The 26,508-nt window shown below is 40.7% G+C and overlaps 3 protein-coding genes across 3 annotated transcripts in view; 2 read left to right on the forward strand and 1 right to left on the reverse strand.

The window, feature by feature from the left end:
- The window catches only part of LOC115797523 (endophilin-A1-like), a 46,162-nt gene extending 41,678 nt beyond the window's left edge, over positions 1 to 4,484 (forward strand). The window contains exon 9 of the mRNA XM_030754116.1: positions 523 to 4,484. Coding sequence (XP_030609976.1) covers positions 523 to 719 — 197 coding nt within the window. The 3' untranslated portion in view covers positions 720 to 4,484. The remainder of the gene's footprint in view (positions 1 to 522) is intronic.
- A 7,690-nt stretch (positions 4,485 to 12,174) lies between these two features.
- On the forward strand, positions 12,175 to 19,344 carry LOC115797172 (acidic leucine-rich nuclear phosphoprotein 32 family member B-like). Its single transcript, XM_030753677.1, has 7 exons — positions 12,175 to 12,353; positions 15,435 to 15,584; positions 16,162 to 16,284; positions 16,688 to 16,874; positions 16,960 to 17,057; positions 18,219 to 18,285; positions 18,422 to 19,344. Exons 1-7 carry the CDS (start codon positions 12,300 to 12,302, stop codon positions 18,496 to 18,498), a joined length of 756 nt encoding a protein of 251 aa, XP_030609537.1. The 5' UTR covers positions 12,175 to 12,299; the 3' UTR covers positions 18,499 to 19,344.
- Positions 19,345 to 19,453: 109 nt separating this feature from the next.
- LOC115796987 (coronin-2B-like) lies at positions 19,454 to 25,124 on the reverse strand. The gene is made up of 14 exons (XM_030753482.1): positions 24,915 to 25,124; positions 24,695 to 24,811; positions 24,363 to 24,512; positions 23,589 to 23,789; positions 23,403 to 23,519; positions 23,136 to 23,240; positions 22,855 to 22,951; positions 22,084 to 22,199; positions 21,905 to 21,995; positions 21,670 to 21,830; positions 21,261 to 21,428; positions 21,118 to 21,186; positions 20,979 to 21,022; positions 19,454 to 19,487 (listed from the first exon to the last, which is right to left on the reverse strand). Exons 1-14 carry the CDS (start codon positions 25,113 to 25,115, stop codon positions 19,454 to 19,456), a joined length of 1,671 nt encoding a protein of 556 aa, XP_030609342.1. The 5' UTR covers positions 25,116 to 25,124.
- Positions 25,125 to 26,508: the final 1,384 nt, after the last annotated feature.

A 26,508-nucleotide genomic window follows, 5' to 3' on the forward strand; every position in this document is an offset into this window, starting at 1 on the left:
TCCCTATCAGTACTCTTGCTGCAGAATTTTGGATCAGCTGAAGGATTTTCAGGAAGTTTTTAGGACAATCTGATAATAATGAATTATAATAGTCCAGCCTAGAAGTAATAATTGCATGAACTAGCTTTTCAGCATCGCTCTGAGACAGAATGTTTCTAATTTTAGAAATGCAGTTCTTCATATTTATTTAATATTCATATTGAAATTACTCCAAAATTCCTCAAAGTGTTATTGGAGGCCAAGGTAACGCCATCCAGTATCTGGTTAGACACAATGTCTCTAAAATTTTTAGGGCTGAGTACAATAACCTATTTTATCTGAATTTAGAAGCAGATGACATGGAACTAATTGTTGCGTGTCATTTGGCTTCATGGATAGATAAAACTAGGTGTCATCTGCGTAGCAATGATAATGTACACTATGTCTTCTAATGATACCGCCTAAAGGAAGCATGCATAATCTAAAAATGCCTCCTTAAAGAATGAAACTGACAGTCTATGTTTTGCTTCTGTCCACTCACAGCTCCCATGGACCAGCCATGTTGCCGAGCACTCTACGACTTCGAGCCAGAGAATGAAGGTGAGCTGGGCTTCAAAGAGGGTGATGTTATCACCCTGACCAATCAGATCGACGACAATTGGTACGAGGGCATGATCAATGGCCAGTCAGGCTTCTTCCCCATCAATTATGTGGATATCCTGGTGCCGCTCCCTCATTAGGTCCTGTCACCGACCTTGCCCTTCCCCTCAACCAATCCAGACACCCTGAAAACAGCCTGTATTTGCATAAACAACAAACCACGCCCTCCTTCTACTTCTTCTTCTGTGCTTCTGTGCGATTCTGCTTTCACAAAATGGACTGCAACGAGAGGGAGGAGGTGGAGATGGGATGCATAAGACAAGGCAGTAGGACAATGATTAGAGTAGAAGAAGAGAGGGGGAGGAGGATTGTAGCGTGAGAGATGCATAAGCAAGGGACCGAAAGAGACAAGAAGACAAAGCAATGGTGATCTTTTACAGTGCAGTGCTCGGCCGGGCAACAACAAATACCAGTGAGACTACGGAGACTTGCGAATAAGGCACGGTGTATATGTACGTGCATGTATGTGTCTGTATGTGTGTTTTGACCTGTTCTTACTCTATTATGATCAAGCCAGCACAAATTCCTGCTTGTCAGTTTAGCTGCCTGACAGCTTTTTTGTGATACTGTGTTCTCTCTTACTTCTGTTCTTGCTGTCTTTCTCTTGAAGTACCTGTCTTTTCTACCTTAACTTGCCTTCTTGTGCTCTTCTTCATACCTAGATTTTTCAGCAACTGTCACAGTTTTACCAGCTGTCTGTCTTTGCTACTTTCTCTTGTCTTTTTTCTTCCTTCCTTTGGTAGCAAGGCTCCATACTCTAGACAGTCCATCAAAATAACAATCCAGAGCCACAGATCCTTAGATCTTATGATTTAGGTATATTTTAACCTCTTTCTAGCTCTTTTTGTAACACCCTCTGCCTTTGCCGAGACTGCATAGCATTTAAATTCAGTGGCTGAATGCATGAACCAGCCAAATCACAAAAGAATTTGAGTCACAATGCTGAAACAAGTTGAAATAAGCTTGGTCTCACTTAAAAAAAAAAAAGAGGACATTTATCCGCTTGTTTCAAAGCCCATTTATCCTGTAATGGGACTTTTAGGAGGGTTTTGAGGCTTGAGAGTCAGAAAACTCATTCAACACATCGCTAAGCATGTCAGTTCAAGTGATGAAAAGGAGAACTTAGCGTTATCCATTTTACCCAGCAGAACTGATTTACCATGACAGCTACCACAGGTTAGTTTTACTAAAGAGAACCTTTCACCTGCTTTTTACTTGATAAAAATTTGACTAATCCAGTATGCATAGTGAGAAAGAAGCTTGTTTTTTTCCCTCTGTATACTGTGCTTTCCTTGTACTCTGTGGAGTAGGTGCTTGCTGATTCGTCTAATTTGTGGTTTTTGCATGCGTGACTATGTATGACTAGATATCTAAAATTACTGTTTTAAAAAAGTTTTACATTTTCAATAACAAATGCTCAGAACCATGTTTCATTAAGTTTGGTTGGTGATCACTGCCTTGAAAAAAGGCATGTTAGTAGGATATGTAGTAGCTGACAAACAGTCACAACAACTACCAACCATCTGTCTGAGAAGTATCAGTAAAGTCTACACTTTAATATTAAGAGCGTTGTTAGGGACCAGAATTTCCTGCATGAGCCTAGTTCCCACTGAACAAAGTTTCTGAAAAACCTTGGTGAATACTTCTGAATCTTTCCAACTTTATAGTTGTTTAGCAATGGAAAATTTCTAGTATTTTGGTAAAAGTCTCTAACGCTGGTTGGTAAGCTTTATTTATATTAAAACAGTAAAGCAAGATCAGGGCATTATACCACCACGAAACCTGCTGTAATGCTAATGCTACATTCCAGACTCACATTGTTTATGACAAAACCCTAATAGCTCAAACTGCTTTCTGGGGAGAATATGCTGTATTTTTGCCTGGTCTTGACATTAAGTTTTTGCCTATTCAAGCAGTGGTTAACAGCAGTTGACTGGGCCTACAAAGGTCAGTCCAGCTAAGATGCACCATATCCACAACAATTGGAAGGCATGCACTAAACCGTCTTCATGGAAAAATACCTATATTTTAAAGCTGTGTACACAGTGAAACTGATTCACAGCAATGTGTTAAACAGAGGCCACAGAAAGTGAATGGCGTTCAGCAACATTAACCAGCTACATGCAAAATAACTGCTGCCGTCGAGAAGTGGGTGAGATCCGAGATAAGATTTTCTCAAGTTCCAGGTGAGCAGTTGAAGAGACTACCAATGAGGGTAAAAACATACCCACGATTGGCATATGACCTGGTAGTAAATACATTAGAGGGCCATCTAGGCAACCAGAGCCTGGAATGTCCACTAGCTGTCAGCTTCAAAGCTATGTGCAACGAGCAAACTGCTTTCAATGTGTACGCAGCTTAAGACATCCAGTGTTTTTCAGCCTGCACTAAATTTCTAGAATCTTGTCTGCCTTCTTACCCGTACAATTATCTGGATACATTAGATCAGGGGTGTCCAAACTTGCGGCCGGCACCCCTGCATTAGATCATTCCAGAATGTTTTTAATGTTATGAATCATTGCACTGAATTCAATATTTTTTTTAAAGTCTACAACCTTGATGACATTGTTAGTACTTCTGGACCTGGAGTGTCGTCATACTCTCAGGCATAATTACATCATCATAATTATCTTAAATTAAACCTTTCAGAAATATCATTCTAGTTTTCTCTCAAACCTAAGACACTAACACGAGTTTTGTAACATTATCACTCTCACTTTCACAAGGGTGAAAATCACCTGATGTTAGCATTCTGGAGTTAAACGGTTGTTAAGACAGTTAGTAAGAACTCAGTATTGGTGGTCATTATTAGCCATGGTAGCTTTCTGCCTTGAGCATCTTTGCAGCATCTAGCAGGGCTGCTACAATGGCTATTATAACAAAACGCTATTTACTGTTGTGTGAGTTCCTGGGCAGATCAGCAGTATTGTTTAAAACAGTATAAAGGAGTCTACTTTGACAAACAATGTATGAAAAGGGTCAATATTATTTATTGTTAAAGGCTCTTTGATAATCTGTAATGTTAGACTAAACAGAAAGTGACAAAACTAATTTTGAAGGGAAGTGGAAACCACAAGTTTATAGAAAACCATTAGTGGAATCAGGTGAGAGCAGGAAAATATTTTTAAATATCATACTGATATATATGTTTGAAATTTTAGTGGTTTTGCATACAGCTGTATTAACTTTTTAAGATTCGGACTCACAATTTGATGATTCACTTTAAATAATGGGAAAAAGATTCTAGCAATTTTAACAGCTCTCTTGAAATTGGGTAACAAGACTGGAAGCCTACAATTATATGCATTATTTGTTCAAATGGGCACCCAGCTATGATTCTGGGTTTTTATTGGATCAACTGTTTAAAGCAAATGATAACACACAGGCCATCTCTGCTTTGAATTTTACCTGTCATTCACCAATCAAACATGTTTTAAAAGTTATATTTATTGCATAGATTTTAATAATAATAATAATAATAATAAAAGCTTAGGGTTTTTCTATCCAAACATTATTTATAAACCAGCAGGAATCTGTGCTAGCATGGCTAATGCTAATGTGCCAGATGTGGCTAACCGGCTAGCCTTTCACTTCACATTCCTGTACTTGTGCTTTGGTGATGCAGTGGTGAGCAGAATATGTCAAAGTAGTGCCTGAATACTGAATACCTCATCTTAAATGTAACACATAGGCTAATATTAAAAACAGAGAAATGTTACATATTCAGAATTTATCTATAATATGCTGCCAAAAGAGCAGCCGTGATTTTAAAACAGGTTATATCAGGGGTGCCCGAACACCCAGCCCATGGGCTGCTTCCGGCCCTGTTCCTACCTCCAGTCCGTGAATTGATGTCAAAAATAACATACACTTTGGCCCTTGAAGTTACTATTTTGACATTTCACTTAACCCTCTTAATTGGAGGGGAAAGCGAAATGTCAAAAAAAAGTAACTTATAGGGCCAAATTGTATGTTATTTTTAACATAAATTCGCAGACCGGAAGTAGAGGGGGGGCCGGAAGCGGCCCACGGCCCGCGTTTGGGCAAGCCTGGGTTATATTATAATCCTTTTCCTATTACTACTAGCTCACTAACATATATATTTGTTTTATATTATTATAATTAACATGGTAACATCCATGTGCAGGGGTTTATAGGCATGCAGTGGATCACATTCAAATATATAAAATCTTTATGGGTTTCACCAAACTCTTGGGCAAAAATGACTCTTGTTGATAAAACAAGTTAGTTAGATTCTGCCTCTTAATTGATGTTTCCAGAGGATGGGTTCATCTCTGTTCTCCTGGCTGATAATCTCTGTTTCCAGTGTCTTCTTTCTGCCATATGAAGGCATATCTGCCAGTTGGGGAGCCTCATGCACTTTTCTTAGGAACAGTTTAACCCTCATTCTGCATCTTTCCTATGCTAATGTGTTGATATTAGCCTAACCATAGCTCTGTAGTTAGCTACAAGGGAGCAGATATTATATGTCAACCAACCCAACTTCACCAACCCTTGCTTAGGTGGTTTATACTCCAATCCTCATTTATTTCTAGAGTTCTAGAAGTGCTGTATGTTTGTGGTTTTTCAGAGAGATGTGAGTCAAAATGTTGTATACCATCTTTAAATGACAACTATCTCAGTAAGCAAAGTTAGCTTACTGCTGACTCTGCCAAACCTCATAAATCCTTGCCTGGATTGTAACACCCAGAGAGCAGCCACAGTAATCATTTTATTGGAGTTAAAAGAATCTGGACCTTTTTAACTCTGTGGTTGTTCAGTGCTAGTTTGCCTTTGGAAACTGAAGTAGCATTTGAACATGGAAATGGCTAATGACGGCAGGCTTAAAAAGCAGATACAAAACACTGTGACATTTTCAATTATATTTACAATATCATCACTTTCTCTCTGCCGTTAAGGCACAAAATCAGTGCATGATATACACCAGAGAAAAAGTAGACCATCTAAAACAGCTTATATGTCAGAAGTATACTCCTTCACATGTATGCAGTACCTATTGGTATTTAGAAATACTGCAAACAGATACTTAATTTGTATTCTGTATATTTGTACTTTGCCACAAAGTTGGTTTGTAAAAATATTGAAGTGTTACAGAGTTGAGACAGTCAGTTATGAAGACAACAAACACAAATGCTTTAAATGAGTCATTCATGAAGTTAAAATGTTTTATAGAAGTTTGATTGAAGGATGGGAAAACCTAAAGCTATAAACTTTTCTTTGGACACAAACAGTAATAATAAAAGGAAAAGTACTGGTTCTGGAGATTCAGTATCTTCTATAAGCTTTCAATAAACACTAAAGACGAAGGCAATAAATTATGACATAACAATAAGATGTTTCAATAAGAGGAAGAGATTATCTATCTATCTATCTATCTATCTATCTATCTATCTATCTATCTATCTATCTATCTATCTATCTATCTATCTATCTATCTATCTATCTATCTATCTATCTATCTATCTATCTATCTATCTCTAAAAGAGCTAAGACATCTCTTCTATTGCCAAAGCACATGTGTGAAAACAACAATACAATCATAAAGTAAAAGTAGGTAATCTCTTTCTGCTCTTCAGTTCTTTCTGCCGTACACCTGCTTTTGCATAACTGTTACAGGTTGTTGTAAAAGACGGAGGTTTGGTTGGAGCACATGTATGTTCAGTGTTTGTTTTTTTACTTTTTAGGTTTTCTTTATTCTGTCTGTGAATTCTGTGTCTGAAAATCAGATATTTCTGAGACTGGCTGTCAGTCATCTGTGAGCTGCATGCAACTGGACCGCTTCACGTCTGCTGTTTGAAATGGATTTTTTTTTTTTGAACACAACGTTAAAAAAGGTGAAAAAAGGGAATAGGGAAATAGTTGTCCTGCTGGCTTTTGTCCTGCAATGCAGTGAGCCTAAGTTAACTCTGCTATTCTTCGGTTTCTATCATTCAGTTGTTGTATTCTTTAAACTGTTGAAAATTCACGTGGCACTCTTCTTCAACTTACAAAGTGCTTTAAGACTTTTTTAAAAATTTCTTTAAATGTTTTTATTTTGCATTTGCTTTTCTTTTTACTTCCACTGCGATTTGCCCTCTCTGGCGATGTGTATTCTAACCTCAATGAGGGACTTGTACAGTGTTACCCTCCATTTCCCCATTCACCTTGATACAAGTCAGACCTCGGCCACATCACCACTTGTAAAATTCTGTAAGTAATTTTGGTTACAATTTTGGTCACATGAGAAGATTCATAAGCTTCTCAAAGCTCCAGGTTTCTACCAGTGTGCAGCAACAGAGGACTAATTAGATACATTAGCTAATTTAACAGTAGGATACACTAATTAGCATCACCACTTCATTAGGTGCATGTGTTTACTTGCTTGCTTAATGTAAATATCTAATCAGTCAATCACAATTACAGCAGCTCAGTGCATTTAGGCATGTAGACATGATCAAGACGACCTGTTGAAGTTCACACTGTGTGTCAGAATTGGGAAGAACGGTGATTAAGTGACTTTGAATGTGGTGCAATGGTTGGGCTGTCTATTTCAGAAACAGCTGATCTGCTGAGATTTTACTGCATGACCGTCTCTAGGGTTTATAGAGACTGGTCCAAAAAAGAGAAAATATCCAGTGAGTGTCAGTTCTCTGGGTGAAAATGTCTTTTTTGAGGTCAGAGGAGAATGGGCAGACTGCTTTGAGCTGACAGGAAGGCAACAGCAACTCAAATATCCACTTGTTATGACTGAGGTCTCTGAATGCACAGCACACCGGGTGTCACCCCTGTCAGCTAAGAACAGGAAACAGAGGCTACAGTTCACACAGGCTCACTAAAACTGGATAAGAGGATTGGAAAAATGTTGCCTGGTCGGATGATTTCAGCTGCAACATTCAGATGGCAGAGTCAGAATCTGGAAAGCATGGATCCATCCTGCTTTGTACTTCACTGTACTCAAATGGCCTCCTCAGTCACCAGATCTCAATCCAATAGTACACCTTTGGGATGTGGTGAACCAGGAGAGTCACATCATGGATGTGCAGCTGACAAATCTGCAGCAACTGTGAAATGCTTTCATGTCCATATGAACCAAAATCTCAGAGGAATGTTTTTAGCACCTTGAATTTATGATACAAAGAGTTATGGCAACTCTAAAGGCGAAAGGAGGTCCAACCTGGTACTAACAAGGTACACCTAATAAAATGAGTAATCCTATATAAACACTACAAACCTTCTGTCAGGTACATAAGGTTACATATGTTACTAATGTCTCGTAACTTAATGCTGTTCAGCTGACATCCCTCCACCTATTCCCACTGATTATGGTAGTCTAGATCAGCTGAACTGTGATTCTTGTATAGGCAGTAAACTAAGGAAAAAAAAAAAACTACACGCTTCTGTGCCTCTGAATTAGGGTTACAGTGAACTGATGGTGCTACATGAACTGAGCGCAACACTAAATTGCCTCTCAGTTGAGGCCGCTGGGGTAAACAAGTTTTCTGGCGAAAACCCTGAACAGTAAAAGCATGAAGCAACAACCAGTTAGCTTAGAGAAATAAAGAAACTGCTCGTCTGCCTTGAGCCAAAGATGGCCGCCAATAAACTGAGCTAATAACATCTTGATTGCTCAATCAAAGGAGGCTGTGGTTGGAGTATAGCGTATAGAGTGTCCACTAGCTGGACAATTTACATAAGCCGTTTTACTTTGTGCACCGAGGATCATAATATATTTATTTAAATACTAATTCTAGCTGATTTTTTTTTTTTTTTAAAGATCCACCCCGTGAGCTTGAACTCAACCAGAACTATTTCTCCCGAGGGAGCAGGTCTGCCTCTGAGAGCTGACCTGCTTCAAAGAAACATTTGTAAAACTAAATCTGATGTCTGCACCGTGATTTCTGGGGTGTAATAATGTGGCCGCGGTCTGATCTGTGACTGTGTTACATAATGATACTGTATGCCTTGTGGCTATATGAAATGGCCCTATGACTATGGAACCTGCTGTCTTCTGGTGAACTACTTGTGTGTATGTTCACATATACACACCCTGTTGCTATTTATTTATTTATATATGTATTGTATGTATTGATTTGGTTATTTATTTATTTATTTATTCCTTCCTGTGTCCTATTTATTGGCTGGGCACCTGTGACGTATTTGACGGTTGTCAATACATTGGTGTATGGTGTTGCATACGGGAAGGGTGGTGATTTTGGGGAGGATGAAGGGATTTTCTTTGGGGGGTCAGGGTGGGGTTGGTCAATGGAAAAAATCTAGCTGTGATACTAACTCTAACTGTTGCTCTCCTCGTATTGGACGATGATATAATCTAAGACCACTGTATGTATAACTGCTTGTCGTGAAGATGAACTACAATGTAATGACAATAAAGATAAACACTATGATGACACGGTGCAAACAAGGCTCCGATCTGTTCCCCACAAAGAGTCGGTTAATGGATGCAGAGGTGAAAGAGCTACAGCACCACCGACTGCACTAAAGTGGAACAGCATCAACAACCAGCAATGACTGCTGTATTGATCACTAGCTGTGTTTCACATTGGAAAGCGTTCAGCTTGAGCCTTTAATATATTATCTCAGGTCAGAAATACGATTCATTAATGCTCATTTGTAATGAGCCATTTTTATAACCTGCATTTCTGTAACATCTTCAAAATTACTGGTGGTTACAGACAGCATCATGTTAGGACATGTTAGGTGTAAATGACATGAAGGATCAGCTTAGTATTTGTGGCATCTGGATGGTGGTTCCACCTCCTACTACTTTATTATTCCTTCCACAAAAAGTAGAGGTCATAGTGAAAATTTTATTAAATTATGAATTGAGATGCATGAAAATAATAACCAGAAATATAGTGAAAATTTTTTTTTTTAGTTAATCTTTATGTTTAAGAAATAAACTTCTTGTCTTGCTCAGTCCCAATATAACTAGATGCTTATACATCAATAAACTGAGCTATTGACATCTTGATTGCCTAATCTATATTAATTCTGATTCAGTTCTGACATATTAATTAAATGATAAAATAAACATGAACTGACCTCTAGAAGGAAAAATTCAGGAGATAAGAGTGAAAACCAAATATAACAATAATAATTAGAAGAGATGTTAAGCAAGTCGAGTGGCTTGCTTAATAATAACAATAATAATTTCTCTTCACGTGATTAGTAAACAGAGACACTTAGTGTGCTTCTCTATGTAGAAGTAGCACAATCAGAAATATGGCAGTAACTGGAGAACATGTACACTACTATGCAACGAGCATACGCTGGAATGGTTTTGCTTTTATAATATTTAAATATATTGCCAAAAGGTATTCAGTCACCCATCTAAATCATTGATTTCAGATGTTCCAATCCCTTCCATGGGCACAGGTGTATAAACCAAGTACCTGGGCATGCAGACTGCTTCTACAAGCATTTGTGACAGAATGGGTCGCTCTCAGGAGCTCAGTGAATTTCAGCGTGGTAGCGTTAGAGGATGCCAGCTGTGCAACAAGTCCAGTTGTAAAATGTTCTCGCTACAAAATATTTCACAGTCAACTGTTACTGCTATTGTAACAAAGTGGAAGCGAGTGGGGACGACAGCAACTCAGCTATGAAATGATGGGCCATGAAAAATCACAGAGTGGGGTCAGTGGATGCTGAGGCTTATAGTGCACAAAGGTCACCAACTTCAGATTAGCTCAAGAACAGTGTGCAGAGAGCTTCATGGAATGGGTTTCCATGGCTGAGCAGCTGCATCCAAGCCTTACATCACCAAACACAATGAAGTGTCGGACGCAGCGGTGTAAAGTATGCTGCTACTGGACTCCTGAGCAGTGGAGACCTGTTATCTGGAGTGATGAATCGCACTTCTCCATCTGGCAATCCGATGCAGGAGTCTGGGTTTGATGGTTGCCAGAAGAACGGTGCCAAGTGTAAAGTTTGGTGGAGGGGGGATTATGGTGTGGGGGTGTTTTTCAGGAGTTGGGCTCAGTCCCTTAGTTATAGTGAAAGAAACTCTTAATTGCACACAAGACATTTGGGACAATTTCATGCTCCCAACTTTGTGGGAACAGTTTGAGGATGGCTCCTTCCTGTTCCAACATGAGCATGCGCTCATGTTGCACCAAGCAGGTTCATAAAGACATGGATGAGGAAGTTTGGTGTGGAAGAACTTGACTTGCCTGCACCTTAATTTGATAGAAGATCTTTGGGATGAAGTAGAGTGGAGACTATGAGCCAGGCCTTCTCATCCAACATCAGTATCTGACCTCACAAATGTGAGAATAATAATTCTGGAAGAATTTTCAAAATTTCACATAAACACTCCTAAAATCTTTTGGAAAGCCTTCCCAGAAGAGTTGAAGCTGTTACAGCTGCAAATGGTCTGCAAATATTAAACTGTATGGATTAAGAATGGGATGTGAAGTACTCAAAATATGTTTGTGAAGGCAGATGAGCAAATACTTTTGGCAATATAGTGTATTAACACAATATAGTGAATTCTATAGTATGTAATAAAAATGTAATAAAGTATACTATTGCTATAATAAATAGGGTAACTTTTGTTGAATTAGTATCACTTTTGCTGAATAATAAATCACCTTAATCTACAGTCAACTCTGCACGTGGTCGACTATTTCTCTGTGTAATGACTATAAATGACCGCAGTGGCGCTGATAAGCACCTTTCCCCCGCTGCGGCCGTTTCCCTCCATTTACAAATTAACATCTGAGGTGTTTAAGAGCTCCTCGGGAACTCAAAATTCACAACTCCCAAGCTGAAAAATACTAATTATCTATCCAAATTACAGGAAAATAAATTAATTATTAATAAAGGGACCTCATTATATAGTTTATATCTAAAATCAAGCATCTTGTAATGTTTAAAAAGGGAGAATTCACATAAGATTAGACATGTAATTGGCTTTAACAATTACAATTAGCAGTTTGATATAGTATAAAAAGGCTATTTCATCTTACTAGTGTGAAGTGAAATGAAGACTTGAAGCAGGTATACTAAATTTTAAACAACATAAATTGAGTCATTAATAATGATACATAATTCAGGAAATAAGGTTTGTGAAGGAGTCCTGTAGTAATTTTACTTGTTTTCCCATTCAGTGTTTAAAAATTGTGTCTGTAATGAAATATTTTGATTAAAAACAAACAAAAAACAATTTTTTCGTTATTTTCTGTGCGAGATTTAAATATGTAATTTTTAACAGGGGACATAAAATGCAGCAAATGGCTTGACCCACTTTCCACGCGCGCCACGGGAGCGTTCCGAGCTTGCGTCAATCTCAAGAACGTAAACTAGAAATCTAAAGGAAGTTTCTTTAAAATAAAAGTATGAAGCGTAGTACTCGCACACAGGCTGGATTAACTCAAGAGGAAATTCGAGCATAGACCGGGCTAAATTTCAGACTAGGTCTCATGGATTTAATGTGTTTGAAAGTCTCGGCGGAATTAGCCGAGTTTCTACTTCCGCTGCGCTAATGGGAGCTTTATTTTGAAAGCCCTTCCCGGAAGTGACGCGTGTCTATAGTCGCTACCTTCACACCGGTTGCGCGTGTTGATGCTGAAGAGCGGACGAGAGAGAAAACAAGCTTCTCCCAACGCAAAGACCCAAACTCAGGCAAAACCCGGAGGAAAATGGACATGAAGAAGAGGGTCTCCTTAGAGCTGAGGCACCGGTCGCCCTCGGAGGTGAGTCTCTCGGTTTGCGGGCTCTTATATCGGCGTCGATGTGGTGTAAACCGGCCGGAGGAGGAGGGGTGGCGAGCACATGGCAGCGGCTCTGCAGCTTCAGTAAAAAGTGATAAAAACGTGTAATTAAAGCTAAAAGTGGGGTCTGTGCTGATATAAAGTCAGTAAAACGCTTTAATTAGCTGCTTCCTTTCACCTCCAGAGCGGATTAATATCTCCGCTCGTAAACGGCGCAGTCACGCAGTTGTTTACCACGCTGTTTTCATTTCCAAGCCCACACATTTCTCCTTTTATTCGTGTTTTCAGTGCTCGTGTGAGTTGTTTAAATTTAAATATAAATCTCTACGCGTGAAAATGAACGTAAAGCCGCCTTCTTCTCGGGTATTAAAAATAAAATTGAGATCTCCCGGGCCTGGCTAATGTCTAGAATCGAATTTATTTCAAAGTTGATTTGTTTGTTTTTTTTACAATAACAGTAATTAAGTACCGACACGTCTATTTATTTATTTACATTTTAGCTAAAAACTGCTTTCCTCTGGTTCACTGGATTACTTTGTAAAAATAACTTTGTTTACGCGAGCGCGTTTCCAGAGATTAGTCGGACCCAACGTGCGTAAACGCGCTAAGGGCGCGCAGCCAGGGGCGTGCTAGCGCGACTTTTATAAAGTGGCTGTTTCGTTATGTCCCCATTTTAGTACACTCGGCTATATTATTTCCCATAAAACCAGCTGGGAGAGAGTTGTTTTCCGCCGCTGCAGCTTATCAGTTTGGGGCGATCAGAGGGCGCTCGGCGGAGCGAAAGGGCCGGTAGTAACACGCAGCTAGCGGCAGAGCTAACATAGCAGCATCACGTGTTGCTATGAGTTTACAAACAGAGCCTCGGCCGGGCCCCGTTCCAACATGAAACTGCGCAGGCGGCCTTTTTATCGCGGTCACTACTCTGTGGGGTCCCAGTGTTATGTCCTTTACTTTAATCGTGTTGATAACAAACAAAAAATAACGAGATTTGCAACGAATAAACAACACTAACACCCGGAGTGAATGATTTTACTGCTGTTTTTGCCGGATTTTGGTTTCTTTTACTTTATACAATGTACATAATTTAAATAATGTTATAACATTATTTAAATTATGTACAAATTATGTACATTGTATAAAGAAATGAGTGAGAATAAGGTGGACCTATTATATGCTACCTTATTTTGTATTAAACATAGCCAAAGTTTTAAATAATAAGGTCACTGTATATGTGTGTGTAATATCTGTGAGTTTAAATACCAGCGGTCAACATCCAAGCCAATGGACAGTTATCGGCGGAGGGTGAAGAAGAGGGTGCATGCAGGGTGAAATGGGTGATGTGTGTCAGGGGTTACAGAAGGATAGCAGCAAGAATGAAAGGGAAATTTTACAAGGTGGTAGTGAGGCCTGGTATGACGTGTGGTTTGGAGATGGTGGCACTAACAAAAAGATAGGAGGACGAGCTGATTTTCACTGGGAGTGATGAGGAAGGACAGCATTAGAAATGAGTAGATCAGAGGGACAGCTCAGGTTGAGCGGTTTGGAGACAAAGTCAGAGAGGCAAGGCTGCGATGGTTTGGACATGTGCAGAGCATGGATAGTGGATATATTGGACAAAGGATGTTGGAGATGGAGCTGCCAGGCAGGGGGGAAAGAGGAGGACCACAGAGGAAATTCATGAATGCAGTGAAGGAGGATACTGGGACAGGGTCCGTTGTAGTGGCCCCTGAAGGGAGCAGCCAAAAGAAAGTTTAAATGTTCTCCACATTATTCAGACTTAAAGTCCTCCTGTTAACTGAAAATGCTTTAATGTACAATTAAAATCCAGCTGAAAATAAATTGCTTTATTATACCAGAAATACAAGTGCATTAACTAATTAAGCCAAATTTTTAACTGTAATCTACATTTTGAGTCTTGAAATGTTGAATTTGTGTTCTGTGGAAGAGTGAAGCCTTAAACTTTATTTACAAAAGGAGCCACACAGCATAAAACGGCCCACTGTCATGTCATCCACTGGTTTGCGAAGTCGTCTTATGGGTGTGTTTCGCCATCTTGGTGTTTTGAAACCGGAGGTATGGAGCGAGGGGTGGTTCTGACAGTGAAACTGCACGTATTGGCTCACGATCTGTCCAGCCACAAGGTGTTAGGCATTGAGGATCCCCAAGGTAATCGTCCTGTTGGGTGCTTAAAATGACCATAAATTAGTTCAGCACGAGCCTGTGAGTGAGTCCATAAACTGATGACGGGTCGAAGAGATGCCTTCACATAAACTTGTATAGCAAAGGAAGTATGACACAGTGAATGATCTGATGTTAATATCAAGATAACACTGCGATTGCACATTGAAACTGATATGTTTCAGTGGAAACTGTATCTGCGGGTAGCCACACTTTCAGTTTGAGGTCATCATCACCTCCAGGTAGAGCTCATTAAGAGGAAAATGACTATATGAATTAGCCCCAGTTCCCCCTGCTATTAAATCAAATCAAAAATGAGTCATTTTGGGTTATAGATTCATTGCTGACTGTTAAGTAGACACAAGATGACGACTACAGTGTGAGTCGATTTCACCGATTCTTCATCGACATGTGAAAAGTTTTCACCCTGGAAGGAGTTTTTCGGTGATCTAAAACTCAGTGTGAACAAAAGGCCAAAATGCATCGAAAACCCACCAAAATACCTGTTTACATGTGGACAGGACAAGCGGCTGTTTCAAAAAAATCTGTAAATTTGGCCTGTAAAATTAGGCCTAGAGGAAAAAAAAATTAACTAGATTGAACATCTTCACATTATATTACATTAAATTATATTTACAGGTCAAAAAGCTCAATTTGATATTAAAGATGTGAACCTGAAATACTTCAGGTTTAATAACAGTAAAAAGTCAGTGAGTCAGACATTTGTTTTACTTTCTTTAACAAGTGCAGCTTAAAATGGAAATGGTGTTAAAAATGACTCACTTTTTAGGTTTAAAATTGGCAGGAAAAAAAACCCCCACCTTGGTTGGAGTGCCTTTGAGCCACGTGTGATTAACCCCGTGCTGTTTGCTCTTCTCTCCTCAGGTCCTGGAGCTGGTCCTGGATAACTGTCGCTCCAGTGAAGGAAGGATCGAAGGAATCACAGAAGAGTTCTCCAATCTGGAGCTGCTCAGCCTCATCAACGTCGGCCTGACCAGCGTAGCTGACATCCCCAAGCTGGACAAACTCAAAAAGGTGAGAGGGCCGAGCTCCAGGGAAGCAGATGTGGGTGTTCAGCTTTGTGAGGTTTTCAGTCAAATTTTCTCTTTAGTTTCTATAAGGTGATTAAAATTTGATGGTTTGATTTGTAGTTATTGAATTCTGATTCTCTTATATTTGTTTCCTGTTGTCCACACAATACCCAAGACCTTCAAATTGATACCATAGTTGCATGTACTAAAAATCTTAGACAAGTTTGGTCAGGTTTTCTGGAACTCTTGAGAACACATTAACTCGAAGTATGTGACCTAGGATTTTCAAATTAAAACCTTGGAGGACTTAGTTCTTACCTTAATGATGCCAATCACAGAAAGTGACGGTATTCTCAGTGGTTTATATTTGTTTTAATTTTAACACATTATTCCTGGTTCGTAGTTGTCTGTCTCTCTGTGTTAGTCCTGCGACAGGCTGGTGACCTGTCCAGGGTCTACCCTGCCTTCCACCCTATGGCAGCTGGGATAGGCTCCAGATTCTGCTGGGAGGAGCACCGATACCATTTTGTGATATTTCTGTTTTTGTTTTAGGCTCATTGTTTCTTTGTGTGTCTCTGCAGTTGGAGCTCAGTGACAACAGGATATTGGGCGGTCTGGAGGTCCTGGCAGAGCGGCTGGTGAACCTAACGCACCTTAACCTCAGCGGGAACAAGTTCAAAGACATCAGTACCCTGGAGCCCCTGGTGGGTGGAGTCGGCATCATTATGATGTTAAAAAAAATGACAGATCACTCTTCTATAAGGGTTTCTGTGTGTATAACGTCAAACTGTATTGGCACAAAGTAGAGATGTAACAGCCAACATGGGGGCAGTCAGCCAGCTGGATCTAATCTGGCATTGGTTGCCTTTTGGCCCTGCTGTCATTATCCTGACCCTCAGGTATACAGTATAGTGCAGGACAGTTTGGGGTCATCACTGTTCTGGCTAAAGCTAACTCATACAGTGTACTGTGGCTGAACGAGGGCGGCGCTGCGGGTCGGTTAAAACAGTCGTTTCCTGTGGTTTTCGTTTTCTTTCAGCGCTTTTCTGGAAACATGAATTCTTCATTTCTTGATCACTAATCAAGTGTTCCTCTTTGTCTCTCCAGAAAAAGCTCCCCCAGCTCAAGAGTCTCGACCTGTTTAACTGCGAGGTGACAAATCTGGGTGACTACAGGGATTCCATCTTCAAGCTCCTCCCCCAGCTCACCTACCTGGATGGCTACGACATCGACGACTGCGAGGCCTCCGACTCTGACGGCGAGGGAGACGGAGTCGATGATGAGGACGAAGAAGGTGAAGATTTGATTTTCAGCGAGGCTGTGAGAGAAAAGCAAAATGAAAGCGACAGATTTTTAAATGGCCCTTTTTCTCTTTACAGAGGGTGAGTCAGAGGACTTTGAGGAAGAGGAAGAGGAGGATGAGGAAGACGTAGTGGCTGAGGATGACGACGAAGATGACGACAGTGGTGATGATGATGTAAGTCTGGAGCTAGATCGGCAACATTTATGTGGAAAAACAAAAGGATATAAAATGTGTGCACCGTCTCCTCTTTGCTGGTTTTCCTATGGCGTCTTTGCCCGTCTGTCCTCCACATGCTTCCCTAATGTGGGACTACCTGTCCCAGATATCTGCATCTTATGCAGTTACCTCAGCAGTAGTTGCAAGTGTGACCACTCGGATCAGTTTTACTTCATTTCTGTCTGGTGTTAATTGGGCCTGGAGGCGGTGGCATGACCAAATAATTACACCTGTGTGCATCTAGACAGCAATAAAAAGTCTGCAATTCAGTGGTGTTTGCATGTAATTGCAATTTAGTCTGTTTGTGATGAGTCCAGCCAGAACTTCACATTAATAATTAGAAGTTTAGTCACTGTAGGACGATGATTTCACTGCAAAACAGGTGCTTGGAAACCTTGCTGTTAAATAGGAAAATAACCAGAAAGCAACCAGTTGAGTCGAGTCCCCTATTGCAAAGAGACGTGTTGCAGACCAGTTGCACTGATGGATGCAGACTTGCAACATGTTGGCAGTCTGTCTGTGTTTCTACATTAGATGGCAACTATTTGCAAGCCTTTGCCAATCTGAGGGTGACTGCAGTCAGTCCGAGTCACTCTCAGGCCTGTGCAATCATCTTGAGATCAAAAGTGATCACCCAGAGGTTGAGGGTGCAATACCCTTATGCCAAATTTATAGTACAGTGGTTCTGTGCGTTTGCGTAGAATGCTGACTAGTTGAAAAATGGGCCGGAACAGGGAAAAGAGTGACAGCAGAGTTCACCAAGAACAGGCATGAGGATCACGGATGGAGACTGCAGTGAGTGCATCTGTCTTTAACGGTCAGTAAGAGTGGTCCACAGATCAGCTGTTTGTGATGCTGCCCCCTGGTGAGAGTAACATGCAACAGCATGTAGGTAACAATCTGCACAGCTGTCTGTGGGACCACTACAGAAGCATGTTGGAGCCCTCAGTTTGTTACGAGACCGACACCTTACTGGATGTGCAAAAATTCAGTGCAGTCACCTGGCAACCACTGAGTTAGTGTGACTGAGCCATACTCAGTATTTGAGTGCTGGGTGAACTTGTAATATAACTGCAGCCCCGGTGAGTTTGCATCAACAGCCAGTCTTTGTCCCTGCAGGATGGAGAGGTGAATGGAGATGTGGACAGTGAGGAGGAAGAAGATGATGAAGATGAGGAGGACGATGGTAAAAGCTCCATTTGTACACTGAACACTTATTACTGATGCTTTCTGTGGAATTGATTTTGTCCACTTTAGCTCCTCAAAGTTTTGCCGTTGCTGTTAAATGACCTGCTCAATGACTCCTGCTGTTCCTCCTGCAGATGAGGATTTGTCTCCAGCCAAAGGAGAGAAGAGGAAGAGGGACCCCGAGGATGAGGATGATGATGATGATGAATGAGGGCCAGCAGAGACCCCTCCCTGACCTTCACGCATTGACCCAGCCCTGCTGCCAGTGCTCCCCTCTTTGCCACCTCCCCCTTGCATTCTGGGCCGCGTCCCAATACTGAAAGTGGTCTCCTCCCTCCGCTCCCTCATTGCCTGCCTCTCGCAGACCAAATTGACGTCCGTTATTGTCTAAAACGCCTCTGTTTGTTTTTTTTCCTTTTTCTTTTTGTTTGTTTTTTTTTTTCTTTTTAAACTAATTTCTACAAGTTGAGCCAAATTTTGTTCCCGTTCATCAGTCGTAAACTTCTATAACATCCTTTGTGTCCTTTAAGTTTAAACCAGTTACCTTTTTGGTTTTGTGGTAGCACATTTGTTTTTGTGAACTCAGGAATGAAGAAAACACTTTCGTAGAAAAGTATCAGTTTTTTCTCATCTCAGAAAAGTTCAATTAGCCGTTAAAATAAGAAGCTGCAGAAACATTTTCACATTTTAGGAGCTGGAGCCAGAAGATAGAAGTGATCTCTAACCAGAGTCTCGGGTCAGAGGTCATTTAGGGTTAGAAATTCCAATCACCAGTCCTGAAAAGCTCAAAAACAAAGTGTCAGATGTTACATCAGTTTCTCTTCATCCCAAGAAAAGTTTTTCATTAATGTTTTTTATTTTCAAATTTCAAATTTTTTTTACAAGAGAAGAAAAAAAAACAATGGATGAATAAATAAATTCATGAAATGTGAAAGAAAACCAAACCCTTCATTTCCCCTCGCCGCTGATGTCATCAGTCTGGATGTTGCTCTGATGAAGTCATTGTCATATGTATTTAAAAAAAAAAAAAAAGAAAAGAAAAAAAAAGCTACCCTCCCCCGTCCTCCTGTCGCCGAGGCCAAACCTGCTCAGGGCAAACCGTGTTCTGTCTTTTTTGCCAACAGAGCTTTTTAAAAGAAATATTTTTTCAGAGGAAGTGTTTTTGTTTAATTTTTTTTTGTATGGTTGTTTGGGGAAATGCTCTGTCTCTGTCCTTTCTCCTCTCTTTCTGCCTCCTTTCATTTCTTTCTCCTCAGTAGAGCAATCCAGATGTTCCTTCAAACTTACACTGAGTAGTCTAGGTTGTGTTTTTCTTTTTTTTTTCTTTTTTTTTTTTTACTTTCTGTAAGTTAAATGAAAGCAAACAAAAAAAATGCATACAAAAAGGACTTTGTAAATAAAATCTTAACATTTTGCTCATGGCTCTGCTGTGTGCTCTTTTGTGTCACTGGTCCTGCTTTGAATCTGAATTTTTCCCGGGTTTAGTCACTTAACAGGCAGCGCTGCCATTTAGTGGACTTCAGAAGACTGCGGGGGGGGGGGGGGGGGGGGGGGGGGGGGGGGGGCAGTTATGCTGTTTCCACTAGTACCGACTCCGCGCAACTCGACACGCTTTTGTTTCCATTACAATTGCGTACCACCTGAATGTGGGTGGAGTCTATATAGCAATGCAGGCAGAAGTCTCTGTTGTTATCTTGGGAGACCTGATGGACTCATTTCTTGTCTGCCACTGAGCACAAACGTCTGCACCTCGTCGTTGAACCACGGTGTTGGTTTGTGTGTCTCACTTTTGGGTTTGGAACAGCTGTTCTGGAGCATTTGTGATGCAATTATCAGACTAATAATATGACTTGGAGGTGTGGCACAGACCATCTGAAAAATTAACACAAGTTTTGCCGAGTGTGATTCTAGTATTTCATTAGTCTCAAACTAATTAAGAGGGTTAGGTGGCATGCTAAAAGCTTGCTAGTGTTAGCTGATAAGTTAGCAGTTCGCCCTTTCATTTCAATAAGAGAACTTATGGCTGCAAACATGAAGGTCAAAATGCTAATGCTGAGGTTTAAGTGTGAAGTCCAAAGCCTCTTGGTGATGACATGATGTGATCCACCTTTTCTTTGGAGCCCATTGACGGCTCAAAACTTACAAAACTTACACTGTCTCTGATAACTGTTAGGATTCACACATCTCAGCTCTGTTTTTGAGGCTGACCAAAAACAAGGACTCTTAATTTAAAAAAAAAAAAAATTGCATTCCTGCATCCCGTCTGTCTCCTATATAATCCACACTTATTCCCTACATACTGACTTTTTCCCTTAATTGATATGATTTAAAAGTTTTGTGCCAGTCAATGTGTGACAACACACTCCACTAATGTGTAATACATTACTGTTTTTAATGAAGAAACACTCTTTAGTGAATGGTGAATATACATTCACTATATATTCTGTATAGTGAATGTATATTTCTTTATATCAGATGATGACTTGTATTTCAGGTTTGTGAGGTGAGTAGGTAAACAGTCTCTGGTCCCTAGCAGACCATTTCCTGGAACTGTATAAAAACAAGATGATTTCCACTTAAAACTCTTACTGGAGGGTAACTTGGATATCTGTTGTAGCTCTGTGGGTCATGTTGCCTTTGTGAGCTCCTCCTCTACTGAAGGGTCAGAATCAGAAGGTCGCCCTCATGTTCTTTCTGGTGTTTTTGATCTCCACCTCGAGCTGAGCAATTTTAATCTGCCGAACGTGAACACAGAGACACAGATTTTTTTTTTTTTTTTTTTTAGTCTCACAACAACTGACTTTTCATAATTTGCTATTTGTGTGCTCACATCTTTCTGATGGAGCTCCTGCCTTAGACCTCTGATCTCATCCTGCTGCTTGTAAAACGCCTGCAGGAGCTGAAACACAGACAAAACCCTGAGTTTGTTTGCAGGAGGAGGAGAAACTTTCCGGCAGTGTTTTATCGTCCAACCTCGCTCTCGGACATCGGTGGCGGTCTCTCTGTAGGTTCGCAGCAGTGCGGGGTGCAGCAATATGTCCACAGGGGGACCTGGGTCTCATCTGGCTGCCACCCAGACAGATCGCTCAGATCTTTGGGGTACTTGGCGTCCTGATAGGACAGCTGCTCCTCCAGGAAGGCCTCAACAGAGAACAGCACCAAACCTATTAGAGAGATACTTTCAAACAAGCTCTATTCTCAGGTCAGTTTTGATGGATGTGATAGTTATTGAAAATATATTCCCAAGTTCATTTGAGGGAAATACTCTAACAAGAGTATAACATTTTAAAATCAAGAAAAGGCTTCTCAGATCTCAGATGATCTGCATATTTTTCTTGGAAATCTCAGCTAAAATACTTCGATTATATTTAGTGTGTTGTACCTCCTCTATAAAGTCCTGGTTTATCCCCGTCACCGTGCTAACAGTTGCGCTCCTCTGGAACCTGAGCGAGCTCAGCTGCCTCACCAGCCCCTTCCCAGCTGGGGTTTCTGGGTAAGGGTTGGCTACTCGAGTCTCGGGCTTCAGGGACATCAGTATTGGGCCTAATGAGAAGATATATGATGATTCACACAATAAATATCTTTAGTGTACCCGATGGGGCTTCTAGGTTACAGACCTCTGTTGACCCCCGACAGCCACTCCTGAGCCGTCATGGCTGCCTGGTTTCCAGCTGTCATTGGGTAGAGGTCCTCTTGGAAAATTCCTGACTGGAAGAAAAGATGGAAAACGGTACCATTACTTCCTGCACACTGATCACCTTTAAGCACGATAGCAATGTAAATGCATCATCTCAACCTCTTTTCGTGGTACGATCATGGACAGCGGTTCCACCAGGTCTTTGATAGCGATGAGGCGATAAAACCGGAAAACCTCACAGGCGCTCACATCTAGGCCGCGCTTCGGCATGACCCCTGGAGTTAGTCAGAGGTCAAAACACATTTTTAGTTCTGTCTCACATTTGAAACATTGTGGAGACTCTAAAAGGAGCTTAAAATTCTTTGCCTTTTTCTGTTGTTACAGCTTGAAAGTCTGGTCTGATGATGGTCCTGATTTTAAAGAACAAAAAAGTCCAAACAACTCCCACAAAGTTGAGAGCATGAAATTGCCCAAAATGACTTGGCATGCTGGCAAGCATTAGGAGTTTGTTTCACAAGAACTAAGGGGCCGACCCCAGACCATGATCCCCCCTCCACCAAATTTTACACTTCACACGATGCAGTCAGACAAGTACCATTCTCCTGGCAACCACCAAACCCAGACTCATGCCTCAGATTGCGAGACAGAGAAGTGTGATTCATCACTAATGAGAAGATGTCTCCACTGCTCTAGAGTCCAGTGATGGCCAGACTAGACAGCTAATCTCTCCAGCAGGTTCTGGGCCTACCCCAGGGTCTCCTCCCAGTTGGGTGTGAGTAGAGTTCAACGCAGAGGAGCAGCTGTTCTACTCCAAGATCCCTCTGGACCATTGGTGAGAGTTGGAATGTAGCTGGACTGGTGAACATATGCTTTCATTTACTAACACACTTAGTGTGTGTTGATGTTCGTTAATGTGTTTGTTGGTCTCACCGAGTCCTTTCTGTGGCAGCAGGGACCTGTACTCGGTCAGGTAGCTGATGTAAGGTTTCTCAGTGCTCAGCTCGTAGTACCGGATGTTTCCGTCACCCTAGAAACATAAATGCAACACATACAGCAAACCTGAACCTTCATATTGCTGGTTACTGGTATTTAAATGCACACCTTGTCATAAGTAGTTGGTGTTTTGGGTGTATTTCAGCAACTTGAGATTGCTTCTAACAACAAACTGCTGGAACAGAGCCCAGATCTGTGGGTATACTTAATCTTATGACCTTTCCAGCCAAGTAGAGCATGTGTGTGTCTGGATCGTAGAACGGGAAGAGGACTCCAGCAGACCCATCCAGATCTTCTTCGTACAAAGGTTCAGATAAGTCATCCTGCATGAAAACGCATACAGAAAATGGGAAAAAGATTGTTATTCTTACTGCTAGAAAATACTGCTAACTGAATACTGATTTAAGCCCCCTCAAAATTAGCACAGTTCAGATAAAGGTTCAAATTACAGTTGAAGAGAATTAAAAAACAAAAATCAGTCTTACAGGATCCCAGAGAACAATCTGCCTGTGGTTCCAAGGTGAGCTGCCAGTAGATAGAAGCATTTTCAACCCCCTGATGTACAAAACTTTGTTGGCCTTGTGGGACTTACTGCTAGACACCTGCAGAAACATCAGTTACCTTCCTGCAAATTTTCCATCAGGACACACAGTCATATAAAGTAAACATACCTGTAAAATCTTTCCTGACCGAGGGTCCAGGACTCGAACATGTCTGTCTTTGGAAGTAACCGCCAGCCTGCTGCCATCACTGTTGAAGCTGACTGAAAGCAGCAGTGTCTCAGACGGGTAGCGGTGGTGGACTGGCATCAGCACCACCCGAACCGGATACCTGATTACTGCACCGGGCTGGGACACATCCCAGAGGAGGACCTGGAGCAGTGAGAGAGACAAAATCAGGTCTGTCTTACAGCTCAAATATACTGGAAATACTGATCTGATTATATACTAACACAAGCACATTGTTGTATTGTTGTATTTTCTAATAGAACTTAATAAATGTTATTTTATTTCTATTACAACCTTTTCTATTTGGGGTTCCCAAAAGCAGACCACCAAAGCTCTTTGACATTAGTGTCTCTCGTGCTGGCATCTCCTTTACTGTCACAAGACTGTCAGCCAAGAGAGCACAGATGGGTTTAGGCACTAAAACTACCAGTAATTTGGCTGTCAACAAAGTTTACTGTCCACACAAAAAATTGCCCTAAAGGTTACCCAGTGCATTGAAATGTGACGCCAAGAGGCGTAACACTGTGTCCAGATAGCAGTAACACTGGGCTTATATTTTAACCACATATTTGGCTTTTTCCATCTTCTCCAAGATTTCTGTACATTTTCAACATGACATACAAGGAAGTGAAATATAATTAAAGACTGTTTCCTATATGAAATATAAATGGCACATCAATTCAGGACAAAATGTTATTGTCTTTGATCAGCACTGACCTTGTAGTCATAGGCAGCACTTAGCAGGAGGTTCTCAGCAGTTGGATGCCACTCAATAAGCCCCACTCTTCTGGAGTGACTAATCAGAGTTTTCTTGGCCTTGGTGAGGTTCTTTTGGACGCCATAGAGTGGGATTTCCCAGATCTTCACCTGTATAGATGCACAGCACTGATCTATGTGCGGTACTCATCAAGATTCCAAATATGACTTCCCTAGAGTTTAACCCCTTCCTTATCACAAACCTAGCTCTGGAGTTAATATTTGAACCATTTACAGCCTTTTGCAGATTTAATATAAACACACGCACACACGGGAAAGCATGAATGCCATACAGTGCAGTCCTCCGAGCATGAGGCAATGCAGTAATCATCAAATGGGTTCCACTTGACGTCCAGGACACTGCCACTGTGACCACACACCCTTGGGTGCTGAGGGTCCACCCTGCCTGTCTGAGAGAAAAAACATGAAACTATTTAAAAATTTGATGTCTCCCCTTTTTTTCCCCCTTTATTATGTTCATCAAGAGGAAATAAACAAGAAAGGCCTATGCACATTATGGATGGGCAGGACTAAAAACGACCCGCCTCCTGTGCACTCGGTCACCACAGCAATGAAGCAGGGATTGGCTGAGCAGTAGTGGTTGTCGTGGACACTACTGGTGATTGGCATCCCGTCATAGCTGTGCTCCTTGGTGGCGGGCTTTCCGAAGACATGGCGAAACTTTGAGCAGCGGAAGGATGAACGCCACGACATCTGATGGACAGGAAGTACCATAGAAGGAATCTCAGGGGAGTTTCATTTTTGGTTTAGCAGATTCACATCAAGAAATTTGCGTCAGATGTAACATATATATATATGTATATATATATACACACAGAAAAATTGTTTAAAAAAATACCATTTGTGGGGTAGATCAGGTTAATATCAATCCTTGAAAGGATTAGTCCTAGACAAAATTAAGGTGGGACGTTGAAATTAGTTTATTTTAAGGTTAAGATAAATATAGGTTCAGTTTAGGTTAAGGGAAGATTTGACTTAGACTGGATTAAGCTTATGAATGATAGCATAAAGATAGAATAGATATAGGTTAAGTTGTGGTTAAATTTAGGTTTAATTCAATGTTAAGTTTAACCTTGGGTTTAAGATTAGGATAAAGACAGGTTAAGGTCACATTCACAGGAACTAATCTTTTGGATACAGAAACCTTTCAGTAAGGTCAGTTTGAGGCTATATGAAGGTTAGATTAGGTGTGGGTTATGATGATATCAAGGTAAATATAAAGTTTAACTTTCTCCTAGACCAAGGAAAGATTAGGCTCTGGTTGGATTAATGTTATGGTAAGAAGGTTGGGACAGAGTCAGTTTAAGGTTAGGACAGAGCTGGTTAAGCTCAGATTAATGTTAGGCTTGGTTTAAAATTTGGGATACCTTGGTTTGATTAAGATTATTGAGGTTTGGTATAATGTCTGTTTAAGAGGAGGATAAACACAGATTATATTTAGTATTAATTAGGTTCAATTTAGTGTTGTGGAGGATATGGTTCATCAGTTGACAACAATAAGCAAGTATTCTTAAAGTTATCACATTTCAAGTAGAAAACATTTAGGAATCTATTACTAAGGTATAAGATAGTAGTTACAGGTAATAGAAGTCAATGCAATGTTTTTGAATTGTGTGTGTGTGTGCGCGTGCGTGCATGTGTGTGTGTGTTTGTGTGGAACTTCAGCAGCTATGTTATTTGGTCTAATCAATAATGCAATCAGCTGTTATTAATGGCTTTCATAATCTTATCAATAATGAATCAGTTTCTTCAATAACTGAGCTTAATCATTTACACACACAGACACGCACACATGCGCACACACACACATGCAAAGAAAGTGATATATCCATCCTCCAGGACAGCTTATTTATGTCTTTTAAATATTCATAGGCTACACACACACTTCCTGTTGTTACAAATTGTCCCAACCTAACCTTTGACCTTTACTGTGGCTACAACAGATCACCTTACTGTCAAGAGAAAGAGGACAGACAGGAGGAAGAGAAAGAAAGGAATAGGAAAGGAAAGAAGATGAACAAGAGGGGGAATTTTTAAAAATAATTTACAATAATGTAAATCAAAGCACAGTTTAACTGTTAACTGT

The sequence above is a fragment of the Archocentrus centrarchus genome, chromosome 18, assembly GCF_007364275.1.
Source record: "Archocentrus centrarchus isolate MPI-CPG fArcCen1 chromosome 18, fArcCen1, whole genome shotgun sequence".
NCBI classification, from domain to species: Eukaryota; Metazoa; Chordata; class Actinopteri; order Cichliformes; family Cichlidae; genus Archocentrus; species Archocentrus centrarchus.